The sequence below is a fragment of the Mixophyes fleayi genome, chromosome 10, assembly GCF_038048845.1.
Source record: "Mixophyes fleayi isolate aMixFle1 chromosome 10, aMixFle1.hap1, whole genome shotgun sequence".
Taxonomy (NCBI): domain Eukaryota; kingdom Metazoa; phylum Chordata; class Amphibia; order Anura; family Limnodynastidae; genus Mixophyes; species Mixophyes fleayi.
In genome coordinates, this window is record NC_134411.1 from 40,092,221 (window position 1) to 40,112,327 (window position 20,107).

Sequence of the window (20,107 nt, forward strand, 5' to 3'; positions counted from 1 at the left end):
ATCTACACCACACACACACCTTCGCACATCTACACCACACACACACACCTCCGCACATCTACACCACACACACACCTCCGCACATCTACACCACACACACACACCTCCGTAAATCTACACCACACACACACACCTCCTAACATCTACACCACACACACACACCTACGCACATCTTCACCACAAACACACCTCCGCACATCTACACCACACACACACACCTCCGCACATCTACACCACACACACACCTCCGCACATCTACACCACACACACACACCTCTGCACATCTACACCACACACACACACTTCCGCAAATCTACACCACACACACACACCTTCGCACATCTACACCACACACACACACCTCCGCAAATCTACACCACACACACACACCTCCGCACATCTACACCACACACACACACCTCCGCACATCTACACCACACACACACCTCCGCACATCTACACTCCACACACACACCTCCGCACATCTACACCACACACACACACACCTCCGCACATATATACTACACACACACCTCCTTACATCTACACCACACACACACCTCCGCACATCTACACCACACACACACCTCCGCACATCTACACCACACACACACCTCCGCACATCTACACCACACACACACCTCCACACATCTACTCTACACACACACCTCCTTACATCTACACCACACACACACCTCCGCACATCTACACCACACACACACCTCTGCACATCTACACCACACACACATCTCCGCACATCTACACCACACACACACCTCCGCACATCTACACTACACACACACCTCCGCACATCTACACCACACACACACCTCCGCACATCTACACTACACACACACCTCCACACATCTACACCACACACACACCTCCGCACATCTACACCACACACACCTCCTTACATCTACACCACATACACACCTCCTTACATCTACACCACATACACACCTCCGCACATCTACACCACATACACACACCTCCGCACATCTGTACATCACACACACACCTCCGAACATATATAACACACACACACCTCTACACATATACTCCACACACACACCTCCGCACATCTGTACATCACACACAAACACCTCCGCACATCTACACCACACACACACCTCCACACATCTACTCCACACTCACAGCTCCGCATATCTACACCACACACACACACCTCCGCACATCTACTCCACACACACACCTCCGCACATCTACACCACACACACACCTCCGCACATCTACTCCACACACACACCTCCGCACATCTACACCACACACACCTCCGCACATCTACACCACACACACACCTCCGAACATATATAACACACACACACCTCTGCACATCTACACCACACACACACACCCTCCGCACATCTGTACATCACACACACACCTCCGAACATATATAACACACACACACCTCCGCACATCTACACCACACACACACACACACACCTCCGCACATCTGCTCCACACACACACCACAGCACATCTATACCACACATACACCTATGCAAATCTACACCACAAACACATCTCCGCACATCTACACCACACACAGACACCTCCGCACATGTACACCACACACACACACCTACGCACATCTTCACCACAAACACACCTCCGCACATCTACACCACACACACACACCTCCGCACATCTACACCACACACACACCTCAGCACATCTACACCCCACACACACCTCCGCACATCTACACCACACACACACCTCCGCACATCTACACTACACACACACCTCCTTACATCTACACCACACACACACACCTCCTTACATCTACACCACATACACACACCTCCGCACATCTACACCACACACACACCTCCACTCATCTACACCACACACACACAACTCCGCACATCTACACTACACACACACCTCCTTACATCTACACCACACACACACACCTCCTTACATCTACACCACACACACACCTCCTTACATCTACACCACACACACACACCTCCTTACATCTACACCACATACACACACCTCCGCACATCTACACCACACACACACCTCCTTATATCTACACCACACTCACACCTCCTTACATCTACACCACACACACACACCTCCGCACATCTACACCACACACACACCTCCTTACATCTACACCACACACACACACCTCCGCACATCTACTCTACACACACACCTCCTTACATCTACACCACACACACACCTCCTTACATCTACACCACACACACACACCTCCGCACATCTACACCACACACACACACCTACGCACATCTTCACCACAAACACACCTCCGCACATCTACACCACACACACACCACCTTACATCTACACCACACACACCTCCTTACATCTACACCACACACACACCTCCGCACATCTACACCACACACACACACCTCCGCACATCTACACCACACACACACCTCCGCACATCTACTCTACACACACACCTCCGCACATCTACACCACACACACACACCTCCGCACATCTACACCACACACACACCTCCTCACATCTACACCCCACACACACACCTCCGCACATCTACACCACACACACACCTCCGCACATCTACACTACACACACACCTCCTTACATCTACACCACACACACACACCTCCGCACATCTACACCTCCGCACATCTACACCACACACACACCTCCGCACATCTACACTACACACACACCTCCTTACATCTACACCACACACACACACCTCCTTACATCTACACCACATACACACCTCTGCACATCTACACCACACACACACCTCCGCACATCTACTCTACACACACACCTCCGCACATCTACACCACACACACACCTCCTTACATCTACACCACACACACCTCCTTACATCTACACCACACATACACACCTCCTTACATCTACACCACATACACACCTCCGCACATCTTCACCACACACACACCTCCGCACATCTACACTACACACACACCTCCTTACATCTACACCACACACACATACCTCCTTACATCTACACCACATACACACCTCCGCACATCTTCACCACACACACACCTCCGCACATCTACACCACACACACACAACTCCGCACATCTACACCACACACACACACACCTCCACACATCTACACCACACACACACCTCCGCACATCTACACTACACACACACCTCCTTACATCTACACCACACACACATACCTCCTTACATCTACACCACACACACACACCTACGCACATCTTCACCACAAACACACCTCCGCACATCTACACCACACACACACCTTCACACATCTACACCACACACACACCTCCGCACATCTACACCCCACACACACACCTCCTTACATCTATACCACACACACACCTCCGCACATCTACACTACACACACACCTCCTTACATCTACACCACACACACACCTCCGCACATATACACTACACAAACACCTAATTACATCTACACCACACACACATACCTCCTTACATCTACACCACACACACACACCTCCGCACATCTACACTACACACACACCTCCTTACATCTACACCACACACACACACCTCCGCACATCTACACCACACACACACCTCCGCACATCTACACCACACACACACACCTCCGCACATCTACACCACACACACACACCTCCGCAAATCTACACCACACACACACACCTTCGCACATCTACACCACACACACACACCTCCGCAAATCTACACCACACACACACACCTCCTTACATCTACACCACACACACACACCTATGCACATCTTCACCACAAACAAACCTCCGCACATCTACACCACACACACACACCTCCGCACATCTACACCACACACACACCTCCGCACATCTACACCACACACACACACCTCCGCACATCTACACCACACACACACACCTCCGCACATCTACACCACACACACACACCTCCGCACATCTACACCACACACACACCTCCGCACATCTACACCACACACACACACCTCCGCACATCTACACCACACACACACACCTCCGCACATCTACACCACACACACACCTCCGCACATCTACACCACACACACACACACACCTCCGCACATCTACACTACACACACACCTCTGCACATCTACTCTACACACACACCTCCTTACATCTACACCACACACACACCTCTGCACATCTACACCACACACACACCTCTGCACATCTACACCACACACACATCTCTGCACATCTACACCACGCACACACCTCCGCACATCTACACTACACACACACCTCCTTACATCTACACCACACACACACACCTCCTTACATCTACACCACATACACACACCTCCGCACATCTACACCACACACACACCTCCGCACATCTACACTACACACACACCTCCTTACATCTACACCACACACACCTCCGCACATCTACACACACACACACCGCCGCACATCTACTCTACACACACACCTCCTTACATCTACACCATACACACACCCCCGCACATCTACACCACACACACACCTCCGCACATCTACACTACACACACACCTCCGCACATCTACACCACACACACACCTCCGCACATCTACACTACACACACACCTCCACACATCTACACTACACAGACACCTCCACACATCTACACCACACACACACCTCCACACATCTATACTACACACACACCTCCTTACATCTACACCACACACAAACCTCCGCACATCTACACTACACACACACCTTCGCACATCTACACCACACACACCTCCGCACATCTACACCATACACACACCTCCGCACATCTACACCACATACACACACCTCAGCACATCTACACCACACACACACCTCCTTACATCTACACCACACACACACCTCCGCACATCTACACCACACACACACCTCCACACATCTACACTACACACACACCTCCGCACATCTACACCACACACACACCTCCGCACATCTACACTACACACACCTAGACACATCTACACCACACACACACCTCCGCACATCTACACCACATACACACCTCCTTACATCTACACCACACACACACCTCCTTACATCTACACCACATACACACCTCCGCACATCTACACCACATACACACACCTCCGCACATCTGTACATCACACACACACCTCCGAACATATATAACACACACACACCTCCACACATCTACTCCACACACACACCTCCGCACATCTGTACATCACACACACACCTCCGCACATCTACACCACACACACACACCTCCGCACATCTACACCACACACACACCTCCGAACATATATAACACACACACACCTCCGCACATCTACACCACACACACACACCCTCCGCACATCTGTACATCACACACACACCTCCGAACATATACAACACACACACACCTCCGCACATCTACACCACCCACACACACACACACCTCCGCACATCTGTACATCACACACACACCTCCGAACATATATAACACACACACACCTCCGCACATCTGCTCCACACACACACCACAGCACATCTATACCACACATACACCTATGCAAATCTACACCACAAACACATCTCCGCACATCTACACCACACACAGACACCTCCGCACATGTACACCACACACACACACCTACGCACATCTTCACCACAAACACAACTCCGCACATCTACACCACACACACACACCTCCGCACATCTACACTCCACACACACACCTCCGCACATCTATACCACACACACACCTCCGCACATCTACACTACACACACACCTCCTTACATCTACACCACACACACACACCTACGCACACCTTCACCACAAACACACCTCCGCACATCTACACCACACACACACACCTCCGCACATCTACACCACACACACACCTCCGCACATCTACACCACACACACACCTCCGCACATCTACACCCCACACACACACCTCCGCACATCTATACCACACACACACCTCCGCACATCTACACTACACACACACCTCCTTACATCTACACCACACACACACCTCCGCACATCTTCACCACAAACACACCTCCGCACATCTACACCACACACACACACCTCCGCACATCTAAACCACACACACACACCTCCGCACATCTACACTACACACACACCTCCGCACATCTACACCACACACACACATCCGCACATCTTCACCACAAACACACCTCCGCACATCTACACCACACACACACACCTCCGCACATCTACACCACACACACACACCTCCGCACATCTACACCACACACACACCTCCGCACATCTACACCCCACACACACACCTCCTTACATCTACACCACACACACACCTTCGCACATCTACACCACACACACACACCTCCGCACATCTACACCACACACACACCTCCGCACATCTACACCACACACACACACCTCCGTAAATCTACACCACACACACACACCTCCTAACATCTACACCACACACACACACCTACGCACATCTTCACCACAAACACACCTCCGCACATCTACACCACACACACACACCTCCGCACATCTACACCACACACACACCTCTGCACATCTACACCACACACACACACCTCTGCACATCTACACCACACACACACACCTCCGCAAATCTACACCACACACACACACCTCCGCACATCTACACCACACACACACACCTCCGCAAATCTACATCACACACACACACCTCCGCACATCTACACCACACACACACACCTCCGCACATCTACACCACACACACACCTCCGCACATCTACACTCCACACACACACCTCCGCACATCTACACCACACACACACACACCTCCGCACATCTATACTACACACACACCTCCTTACATCTACACCACACACACACCTCCGCACATCTACACCACACACACACCTCCGCACATCTACACCACACACACACCTCCGCACATCTACACCACACACACACCTCCACACATCTACTCTACACACACACCTCCTTACATCTACACCACACACACACCTCCGCACATCTACACCACACACACACCTCTGCACATCTACACCACACACATATCTCCGCACATCTACACCACACACACACCTCCGCACATCTACACTACACACACACCTCCGCACATCTACACCACACACACACCTCCGCACATCTACACTACACACACACCTCCACACATCTACACCACACACACACCTCCGCACATCTACACCACACACACCTCCTTACATCTACACCACATACACACCTCCTTACATCTACACCACATACACACCTCCGCACATCTACACCACATACACACACCTCCGCACATCTGTACATCACACACACACCTCCGAACATATATAACACACACACACCTCTACACATATACTCCACACACACACCTCCGCACATCTGTACATCACACACACACACCTCCGCACATCTACACCACACACACACCTCCACACATCTACTCCACACTCACAGCTCCGCATATCTACACCACACACACACACCTCCGCACATCTACTCCACACACACACCTCCGCACATCTACACCACACACACACACACCTCCGCACATCTACTCCACACACACACCTCCGCACATCTACACCACACACACACACCTCCGCACATCTACACCACACACACACCTCCGAACATATATAACGCACACACACCTCTGCACATCTACACCACACACACACACCCTCCGCACATCTGTACATCACACACACACCTCCGAACATATATAACACACACACACCTCCGCACACCTACACCACACACACACACACACACACCTCCGCACATCTGCTCCACACACACACCACAGCACATCTATACCACACATACACCTATGCAAATCTACACCACAAACACATCTCCGCACATCTACACCACACACAGACACCTCCGCACATGTACACCACACACACACACCTACGCACATCTTCACCACAAACACACCTCCGCACATCTACACCACACACACACACCTCCGCACATCTACACCACACACACACCTCAGCACATCTACACCCCACACACACCTCCGCACATCTACACCACACACACACCTCCGCACATCTACACTACACACACACCTCCTTACATCTACACCACACACACACACACCTCCTTACATCTACACCACATACACACACCTCCGCACATCTACACCACACACACACCTCCACTCATCTACACCACACACACACAACTCCGCAAATCTACACTACACACACACCTCCTTACATCTACACCACACACACACACCTCCTTACATCTACACCACACACACACCTCCTTACATCTACACCGCACACACACACCTCCTTACATCTACACCACATACACACACCTCCGCACATCTACACCACACACACACCTCCTTATATCTACACCACACACACACCTCCTTACATCTACACCACACACACACACCTCCGCACATCTACACCACACACACACCTCCTTACATCTACACCACACACACACACCTCCGCACATCTACTCTACACACACACCTCCTTACATCTACACCACACACACACCTCCTTACATCTACACCACACACACACACCTCCGCACATCTACACCACACACACACACCTACGCACATCTTCACCACAAACACACCTCCGCACATCTACACCACACACACACCACCTTACATCTACACCACACACACCTCCTTACATCTACACCACACACACACCTCCGCACATCTACACCACACACACACACCTCCGCACATCTACACCACACACACACCTCCGCACATCTACACCACATACACACCTCCGCACATCTACACCACATACACACACCTCAGCACATCTACACCACACACACACCTCCGCACATCTACTCTACACACACACCTCCTTACATCTACACCACACACACACCTCCGCACATCTACACCCCACACACACACCTCCTTACATCTACACCACACACACACCTTCGCACATCTACACCACACACACACACCTCCGCACATCTACACCACACACACACCTCCGCACATCTACACCACACACACACACCTCCGTAAATCTACACCACACACACACACCTCCTAACATCTACACCACACACACACACCTACGCACATCTTCACCACAAACACACCTCCGCACATCTACACCACACACACACACCTCCGCACATCTACACCACACACACACCTCCGCACATCTACACCACACACACACACCTCTGCACATCTACACCACACACACACCTCCGCACATCTACACTCCACACACACACCTCCGCACATCTACACCACACACACACACACCTCCTTACATCTATACTACACACACACCTCCTTACATCTACACCACACACACACCTCCGCACATCTACACCACACACACACCTCCGCACATCTACACCACACACACACCTCCGCACATCTACACCACACACACACCTCCACACATCTACTCTACACATACACCTCCTTACATCTACACCACACACACACCTCCGCACATCTACACCACACACACACCTCTGCACATCTACACCACACACACATCTCCGCACATCTACACCACACACACACCTCCGCACATCTACACTACACACACACCTCCGCACATCTACACCACACACACACCTCCGCACATCTACACTACACACACACCTCCACACATCTACACCACACACACACCTCCGCACATCTACACCACACACACCTCCTTACATCTACACCACATACACACCTCCTTACATCTACACCACATACACACCTCCGCACATCTACACCACATACTCACACCTCCGCACATCTGTACATCACACACACACCTCCGAACATATATAACACACACACACCTCTACACATATACTCCACACACACACCTCCGCACATCTGTACATCACACACAAACACCTCCGCACATCTACACCACACACACACCTCCACACATCTACTCCACACTCACAGCTCCGCATATCTACACCACACACACACACCTCCGCACATCTACTCCACACACACACCTCCGCACATCTACACCACACACACACACACCTCCGCACATCTACTCCACACACACACCTCCGCACATCTACACCACACACACCTCCGCACATCTACACCACACACACACCTCCGAACATATATAACACACACACACCTCTGCACATCTACACCACACACACACACCCTCCGCACATCTGTACATCACACACACACCTCCGAACATATATAACACACACACACCTCCGCACATCTACACCACACACACACACACACACCTCCGCACATCTGCTCCACACACACACCACAGCACATCTATACCACACATACACCTATGCAAATCTACACCACAAACACATCTCCGCACATCTACACCACACACAGACACCTCCGCACATGTACACCACACACACACACCTACGCACATCTTCACCACAAACACACCTCCGCACATCTACACCACACACACACACCTCCGCACATCTACACCACACACACACCTCAGCACATCTACACCCCACACACACCTCCGCACATCTACACCACACACACACCTCCGCACATCTACACTACACACACACCTCCTTACATCTACACCACACACACACACCTCCTTACATCTACACCACATACACACACCTCCGCACATCTACACCACACACACACCTCCACTCATCTACACCACACACACACAACTCCGCACATCTACACTACACACACACCTCCTTACATCTACACCACACACACACACCTCCTTACATCTACACCACACACACACCTCCTTACATCTACACCACACACACACCTCCTTACATCTACACCACATACACACACCTCCGCACATCTACACCACACACACACCTCCTTATATCTACACCACACACACACCTCCTTACATCTACACCACACACACACACCTCCGCACATCTACACCACACACACACCTCCTTACATCTACACCACACACACACACCTCCGCACATCTACTCTACACACACACCTCCGCACATCTACACCACACACACACCTCCTTACATCTACACCACACACACACACCTCCGCACATCTACACCACACACACACACCTACGCACATCTTCACCACAAACACACCTCCGCACATCTACACCACACACACACCACCTTACATCTACACCACACACACCTCCTTACATCTACACCACACACACACCTCCGCACATCTACACCACACACACACACCTCCGCACATCTACACCACACACACACCTCCGCACATCTACACCACATACACACCTCCGCACATCTACACCACATACACACACCTCAGCACATCTACACCACACACACACCTCCGCACATCTACTCTACACACACACCTCCTTACATCTACACCACACACACACCTCCGCACATCTACACCACATACACACACCTCAGCACATCTACACCACACACACACACCTCCTTACATCTACACCACATACACACACCTCCGCACATCTACCAGGAAGATCTGGTCCGCAAAAGGAAATGCAGACCCCCTCCATTTTGGTATATCCAGCCCCATGCAGAAAGTACTAGGGCTCCCCCCACACCCCATGGCTGCCTTCGCATGCTGGCATTTGGGGAGCCACAAGTGCCAGCATACCATGGCACCCAGGGCACGCTGGGACCTGTAGTGCAGCAAAGAGAAATGTAAATAAAATACACACACCATTGTAAATACGACTTTAATTGAAATAAAAATCCCTTATTCACCCTATTTATTGCTCACCTACATCCAGGGGTCTTCATGTTTCATAGATACAAACAATCCTTGCTTGGAAAAACAAAAACCCAAATACACCACAATTAACTAGCTCTAAAGAGCTCCCGGCGCAAAGTGAGCTCTTAGTGGCGCTGTTTTATTTATAACATGGGGATTTCCCAATTGGCAAAGTGGGCCAGTAGGATTGTTCTACAGGCAGTAGTAGTAGAGGCCCTTGTTTAAAACCTATGTATGGTTTACATGACAGTATCTTGGATGTTCCAGCAGGCTGAATTAAGACATTGAGAAAAGTCTCTCCATCTCTGTTGAAAAAGGGAATGGCTTGGTTGACTAGTAGCCAGGTTTTCTACTGATGATAGTAGATTGCTTTGTGTGAATCCATTGTCTGGCTTCCCTTTAAGCACTTTTAATATTGCAACAGATTTGTTGAAGTCATTGAGAGAAGTCTCTTTAAACCTGTAATAATAGTCAATACAGAATCTGGACAATAGTCTACTGTGCTAGCTAAGCCTCCAGAGCAACTATGCTCAATGTCTTTAACCAACCTAGAGCAACATCTTGCTGATAAAATGATGTAAGAGGTATTCTGTGCACCTATCATTTCTGCAGCCTATATCAGCACTTGTAAGTTTCACCAAATAACCAGATAGAATAATATATGAATACAGGATTTAGTGTGGATCAGGGCACTGACCCTAGCACAATAATACTAATTATTCTTCTGACTATGGACCTACTGGAATAAATTTTAAAGATGCCCAATACAGCATAAAATATGTTATCTACCCTAAAGCAAATTATGGATGATATTATAAAATACAAATTTCAGATGAAATATTCAAATCAAATAACAAAAGGCTTTCTGGTGAACCTAAACCAGGGCCTCATCATCTCTCCACTTTGCTTAAAGCAGAAAATGGCTCTGCAGGCTAATAGGCAGTGTCTTTGTTGGCAATGGTAGAGAAGTCTCTGGTTTGAATCTCCTGTCTGGTTTCCTTTTAGTACATTGAATGTTGCATCAGGCTGATTGAAGACATCAGGAAAATTGTAAGTTAGCTCAGCTGACTTGTAGTGAGGTGCCCGTGGACAGTCTTAGTAGAGGCCTTACTGTTTGTCTCCTCAGTGGCTTCCTCTTTAGCACTTTTAATGTTGCAACAGACTTATTGAAGTAATTGAGAAAAGTCTCTGTCCATCAACAATAGAAGTTCTAGCTCTGTTCCTCTGCTGACTGGTGCTTAGTTCACAGTCAACATTGATTTCCTGGTTCAAATCCCCACTCAGGTAACATTTACAGCCACTTTGATTTTGCTCCAGTCCCCCTTGATGGCATTGATAAAAGTTTCACTGCTGTTTAGAACATGTACTGGCTCGGTTGGCTCAGTTGAATAGTAGCCAGATTGCTGACCTTGATGTTGGAGGTCCTGGTTAATGACATTGAGAAAAACCTGCATGTCTCACTGATACATGAGCTGGCCCAGAATGCTGCCACCAGTGATGGAGAAATCTACAGCAACGCATGATTTTAGTACTTAGGATAATGCATTTGCTTGGTAACATTTAGAAAAGTCTTACCTCCTAAACATACTGTGCTGTGTCACCGGACCAGTACCCATGTGATCTACTAGCAGAGATGTTGAAGTCCTGGTTTAAATTCCCCCAGTCAGCATTCTGTTAGTACCTTGGATGTTGCTCCAGGTTGGTTGATGATATTGAGCATAATCTCCCCCCTGCTGTATCTAACAAACAAGCTGGCTCAGATTAGACTAGTACCCAGATTCTCTGTTGACAGATAATAGTTGAGTCCCTGGTTTGAACCCCAACAAAGGCTTCTTTTAATTACCTTGCATGATGCAGCAGGATGAATTATGACACTGAGAAAAATCAGTGACCTGATATAAAGCAGAGGCTGGTTCAGGGGAATAGTAGCCTGTTGTTCTGGTTGTAGAAATGATTGTGCTCCTAGTTCAAATCATGAAATAGCTGAAATTTTTATATCCTGGTTATTACAACTGGCTTGTTGAAGACAAAAGAAAGAGAAAAGTGCCTTCATTGTTTGAACCATCTGTTGGCTCAGATGGTGAGTAGCCAGGTACTCTCCTGCTGATAGTTGGCTGAGGTCCTGGTTCAAATCCCCTTTAGTGTGTTGTTTGGGGGACCTGGCTGTTTGAGGACATTAAGATGAGTCCTACTTGCCAGAAAGATAGTCTGTCTGTAATCACATCAAGGGTATAAGTTAGTTGGAAAGCAGTAAAGTGCTTAACGGACAATAGAATTGAAAAGAGTAGACTAGTGATGATTGAAGTTAGTGGGATGAGGGTTGGCAATTGTAGGTTGAATGGGGGAAAGCAGGAGATAGAAAAAAAAATTTAATCCTTTCTTTGGTTGTTACTTTTGGTGCCAACAACCAATTATTAAATAATGCTAGACTTTAGATTGCACAAGGGACTACTAGGAGAGAACCCACTGAACAGGTTAATGACAGAGGGAGGGTCATCAGCCTGTTTGGGGATTCAAACCAGGACCTTCCACATCAAGGTCAGTAATCTGGCTACTAATCAGCTGAGCCAACTGAGCCAGTACATGTTATAAGCAGCAGTGGGACTTTTATCAATGCCAGAAAATGGGGCTGGAGCAAAATCAAGGGTGCCGTAAATGTTACCTGAGTGGGGATTTGAACCAGAGAATCAACCAGAGAATCACTAAGCAGCAGTCAGCAGAGGAGCAGAGCTAGAACATCTGGTGTTGGTGTGAGGAGAATTTTCTCAATGACTTTATTAAGTCTGTTGCAACATTAAAAGTTCTAAAGTCATACAGAGGATTCAAACCAGGACCTCAGCCAACTATCAGCAGGAGAGTACCTGGCTACTAACCATTTGAGCTAACAGATGGTTTCAACAGTGAAGACCCTTTTATCTTTCTTTTGTCTTCAACAAGCCAGTTGTAAAATCCAAAAGTTTCAGCTATTGCAGGATCTTCAGCATCATGGTCAGCATACTGGCTACTAATCAACTGAGTCAACCAAGCCAGTAAATGTTATAAGCAGCAGTGGGACTTTTATCAATGTCATCAAGGGGGACTGGAGCAAAATCAAAGGTGCAGTAAACATTACCTGAGTGGGGATTTGAACCAGGAAATCAATGTTGACTATGAACTAAGCACCAGTCAGCAGAGCACCAGAGCTAGAACACTTGTTGCATGAATGGGGAGAATTTTCTCAATGACTTCATTAATTCTGTTGCAACATTAAAAGTTGTAAAAGGAAAGTCATACATGGGATTCAAACCAGGGGCTGCACTGTCATTGCCAGTAGAGAACCAGGCTACTAGTGCACTGAGCCATTTCTGTTGGTATAAAATTTGGTAGACTTTTCTCAATGTCTTTATTCAGCCTGCTGGAATATCCAAAGCATTGATACCATGGCCTCCACTATCACTGCTTGTAGCTCTGTACCTGTAATTGGTCCTCTATCAGTGGATAATAAATGCCTGGACACTGTATTTGTGATTACTGTGGGGGACTGGTTCTCTGCCTGTGGATATCAACTGCCCAGAGCCAGGAACTAGCAATATACCTGTAATTACCAACTTGTTGGCAGTCATGGTTGAAATCCCCTGGTAAGCTTCACTTTCCTACTTTGAATGTTGCACCTGGCTGGATAATGATGTTCAGAAAGGTCTCTTCATTTACTGAATAGATTTTGATGACCAGTACAGGACTAGACAGGTTTTTGTTTTGGAAAAATCACAACATTTGCTCAAAGCATGATCTGGGACAGTCACCAAGTGGGTTCTCGCCTCTAAAGTTTAGCATTATTTAAAAATTGGTTGGTGTCTCTAAAGGTGAAACAGCCAAAGCATGGAATACATTTTTTTCTATCTCCTGTTTTCCCCCTTGAAAACTTTCCTTCTCAATTCTATTGTCCGTCAAGCACTTTACTGCTTTCCCACTAACTTATGCCCTTCATGTGAATACAGACAGACTATCTTTCTGGTAAGTAGGACTCTTCTTAATGTCTTCAAAATAAAGTTATCAAGTTTTTGTGCGCTAGATGAAAAAACAGCCAGTATTTTCCTTATGTACAAAATATTAAACTAATTTGCATTGTAACATGGTTTGTCCCGGAAGACATTTACTCCTATTTTTTACTTTATTTTCCTTAATGACTCAGGCCCTTCATCTCTAATGTACCTGAATTTATATAACCATAGTCTTAAATTGTTTATTGGACATTTTAAGTTATCCACATATTGTTACAATACTTTGCTCTTGCTACATTTATTCTTTTGTTTTAAAGTTACATCACTACTTGAAGAGTCTTAAATATACATATAAGGATGACTCACCTGTAGTTTTTGATGAAAATGGAGATTTTATAACTAATTTTAATATTTTAAATTGGATAATAACAAATCAAATGAAAGTGAGATCATGGCAAGTTGGTGAATTCAGAACATCGGCTAGATTAGATCAGCAGCTATTGGTAAATGAAAGTGCAATAATGTGGAAGAACGATGACAATCAGGTTAGGTGTAACCACTGGTTACTTAATATTTATATATTACACACCAATGGACAATATCAATTGTTGCTTCTGTAAATAATATCTCTGTAAATTATGTGGTCTGATGTTATATGTACATGTTTCACTTACCTATTTTGGATGTAATAGATCCCTTGAAGTCCTTATCCCGTGCTCCGGTCACAACGGTAACAGTTTCCTAGTCCAAGAATTCAATCCATAGTAAGAAACAAAAAGTTGCTTCAGTGCAGCTCCCTGTAGGCTGTGTCTTTTGACTCACTTGTTGCTGCAGTCCTCACCTGGGCCACCAAGAGTAATTTCAGGTACAGGTATTTTCTTGAGGCCCGTTCTAGACCTGCTGAAGGTTGGTGGCTCATCCACCTACACAGGCAGGCCAGAGCATCAGTTCTTTGTACCTGCCCACTCTGTGCCCCTGGTCCTAACAGGAGCAAAGGATATCCCAAAAAGAGTAGTCTATGTGTCATTGTCTCTCATTTCTTCACAATCCTCCAATCCCCACTGCCTTTGGGATTCAAAGAAATTAAAATTATAGTTACATGTCCCCCACAGCTATTTCCTGTTGGTGGTTGGTGGGGGGGCGGATTCATGTTGTAGATTTTCAATCCCCGATGTTTTCTCATATCTTTAAATATCTTTATATTATTGTATGTAGCCCATAATAAATGGAAGTGAAATCATTTGTTTGATTTCTTTTTTGTCTTTATTTGAGCTGAGTAGATCTTCTGTTCTGATGTTAGTAACTACAATTAAAGACTTATTTAATTTCTCCGGATCATATCCTTCATCAATTAACAAATTCCTTAATCTCTGTAGCCTGATTTAAAAATGTTCAAATCCAAACTTAATGTGCCCTCATCTAGAAATATTCTGACAGCTGGTAAATCCAACTGGTGTCTAATAATACCATAAAGGGAACTAACATCAGCAATAACTCTAAGAAATAACTCTACTTCCAAACTGTATTATTAAGCTTATTTATAATGTCAATGGTGTCTTTCACATAGGCCTTAATTTCCAGACTATATACCTGCAGATGGTGATCTGTAAAGTGAGATAAATTAGAAGTGTCCGAATATGTGACTGCCCCAGTAGGTCGTCCCAGAGGATAGTCTATATTTTTATGTACTATCTGCAAAATGAATGATATTGGTATTACTACAAAAATGTTCTTTCTTTATTAGATAAAGAAAATACGATTTTTTTGTAATTAATAATATAATTTTATTCTGAATTTTAATGGTTGGATTAAACTTAATCAACTCATATGTGATCTTTTCATTAAGTTGTCTAAATACTTCCACATTTTATTTGTTTATGTCTAAAATTAAAATAACCAACCTGCCCCCCCCTCCCCCCGTTTCCTTATCACATTCCGTTGTGTGGCGCAATTGGGGTAGAACTGGGAATATTTAAGGCCAAATTTCCATCTATTTCCTTTATTTATAAGATTGCTGTCTGAACTTTCTGAACTCTTTTAAAGTTTTGCTATGCTTGTATTATTGGAAAGTGCACAAGACTGGACCTGATAGCAATAGTTTGACTTTATTATTTGTCATTTTGCAGATAGTGAAAATTGCATTAAATGTCAGGATGATGAGTGGCCGAACGAAAAGAGGGATTTGTGCGTTCCGAAAAGTGAAGACTTTCTGTCCTACACAAATGATGAGATCTCTGCAGTTTTTATTTCTGTCTAAGTTTTCTTCTGTTTCATAACTCAGCTAATATTGGAGATTTTTATATCAACATCATTTATTTATTTATATAGCGCCAGCAAATTCCGTAGCGCTTTACAATTGGGAACAAACATTAATAAAACAATACTGGTTAATACATACAGACAGAGAGGTAAGAGAACCCTGCTCGCAACCTTACAATCTATGGGACAATGGTTTGATACACAAGGGTAAGTGCTACATCATATTGAATATTTGTCCAGCTAGAATGCAAAGGTAAAATTTGTTGAAATACAGGCAACCAATGTAGAGACTGACAGAGTGGCTCAGCAGGGGAAGAACGGTTTGCAAGGAAAATCAATCTAGCTGCTGCGTGCATAATAGATTGTAGGGTTTCAAGTCTGACTTTGGGAAGACCAGTAAGGAGGGAATTGCAATAGTCGATGCGAGAGATGATGAGTGCATGAAATAAGGTTTTTGCGGTGTCTTGTGTGAGATATGTGCGTATTCTGGAAATGTTCTTTAGATGTATGTAACATGATTTAGATATGGAGTTGATGTGGGGAATAAATGATAGTTGTGAGTCAAGGATAACACCTAGGCAACGAGCTTGCGTGGTGGGATTTATGGTCATGTTATCAACAGAAATAGAAATGTCAGGCAGGAAGCTTCTGATTTTGGGTGGGAATATTATTAATTCAATTTACACCTATTGTAAAAGCTAATAACAAGAACCTCAGCTTCCTTCTCCTGGTCTCCATCATGCTGAGCTTCCTCTGTGTGTTCCTCTTCCTCGGTCGTCCTGTGGATATAACCTGCATGCTGCGTCAGATCTCTTTTGGAATCCTCTTCTCCATAGCTGTCTCCTCTGTGTTGGCCAAGACTATCATGGTTTGCATCGCTTTCAAAGCCACCAAACCTGGCAGTGTGTGGAGAAAATGGATGGGAGTGAAACTGCCCAATTATGTAGTCTTTATCTGCTCATCTGTCCAAGTTCTAATCTCTGTTAGTTGGTTGTCTATCTCTCCCCCCTTCCAGGAGCTGGACACACAATCTTATCAGGGACAGATCATCGTTCAGTGTAATGAAGGTTCAGTTATTGGGTTCTACTCTGTCCTGGGTTATATGGGGGTTCTGGCAGCTGTGAGTTTTATTACAGCCTTTATAGCCCGGACATTACCAGACAGTTTTAATGAGGCCAAATACATCACCTTCAGCATGCTGGTGTTCTGCAGTGTCTGGATTGCAATGATCCTGGCTTATCTGAGCACCAAAGGGAAATACATGGTGGCTGTGGAGATCTTTTCCATATTGACCTCAAACGCTGGACTTTTAGGCTGTATATTTTTTCCCAAATGTTATGTTATATTATGTAGACCTGAACTGAATACAAAATTGCATTTACTTGACAACAGGAAATCGTCATGTTCTGCAATAAAACTGCATATGTTTCCTGGTAGTAACCTAACCTTATAATTATTATGAGTTAATATAATTAAAAGAAATGTAATGACCCAACCTATTTTATAAAGTCAAATAATAAACATATCAGAATCTATATATGACTTTTATAGTAGTAGTAATAATAGGGATTGTGGAATTATTAACAAAGGTGGTGAATGTGGTATTAGTAGTAATAGTACTCGCTGGTGGTGGTATTAGTATTATTAATAGCAGTGATGGTGGCAATAGATTTAGTAGTAGTACTAAATTAAGTAGTGATGGGGGTATTAGTTTAGTTTAACATTCAAAGTAATTCCTTAATGTAATGTTTCCGTCAAACTCAATAAATAGTAGCAGTATGTTATTTTCACCCTCCCCCAGGTAGTGTGCACTGTACTCGCTGACTAATATAATGACAACAAGTGAAAGTGAGAGAGAGGTGACCGCTAGTATTAGTTGTATTAATTGCAATTAAATCATTAAATATAAATGGTATTTACTGAGAGTAACAGAACCTTTGGCTCCACTGGTCTACCTTCACCCTCTCTCCACACACCATTGGTATCTTGTACACATCCCTTGGACGTCCAGAGGGCCACTTCCTGAGGATGACAAAACTTTTACATTCTGATTAATTTCTGATCAGCAATTAACTGAAACAACAATTGTGTCCTGTGAAGAAATGTTAGTTAGTAATGGTCTACTGGAGTAAAAATTTGAAGCCTGTTT

The 20,107-nt window shown here is 46.0% G+C and overlaps 1 protein-coding gene across 1 annotated transcript in view; it reads left to right on the plus strand.

Annotated features, from left to right (window-relative positions):
- The window catches only part of LOC142103362 (vomeronasal type-2 receptor 26-like), a 106,318-nt gene extending 86,907 nt beyond the window's left edge, over nt 1-19,411 (plus strand). The window contains exons 8-9 of the mRNA XM_075187424.1: nt 14,713-14,726; nt 19,046-19,411. Of these exons, the coding sequence (XP_075043525.1) occupies nt 14,713-14,726; nt 19,046-19,411 (380 nt within the window). The remainder of the gene's footprint in view (nt 1-14,712; nt 14,727-19,045) is intronic.
- The last annotated feature ends 696 nt before the right edge of the window (nt 19,412-20,107 follow it).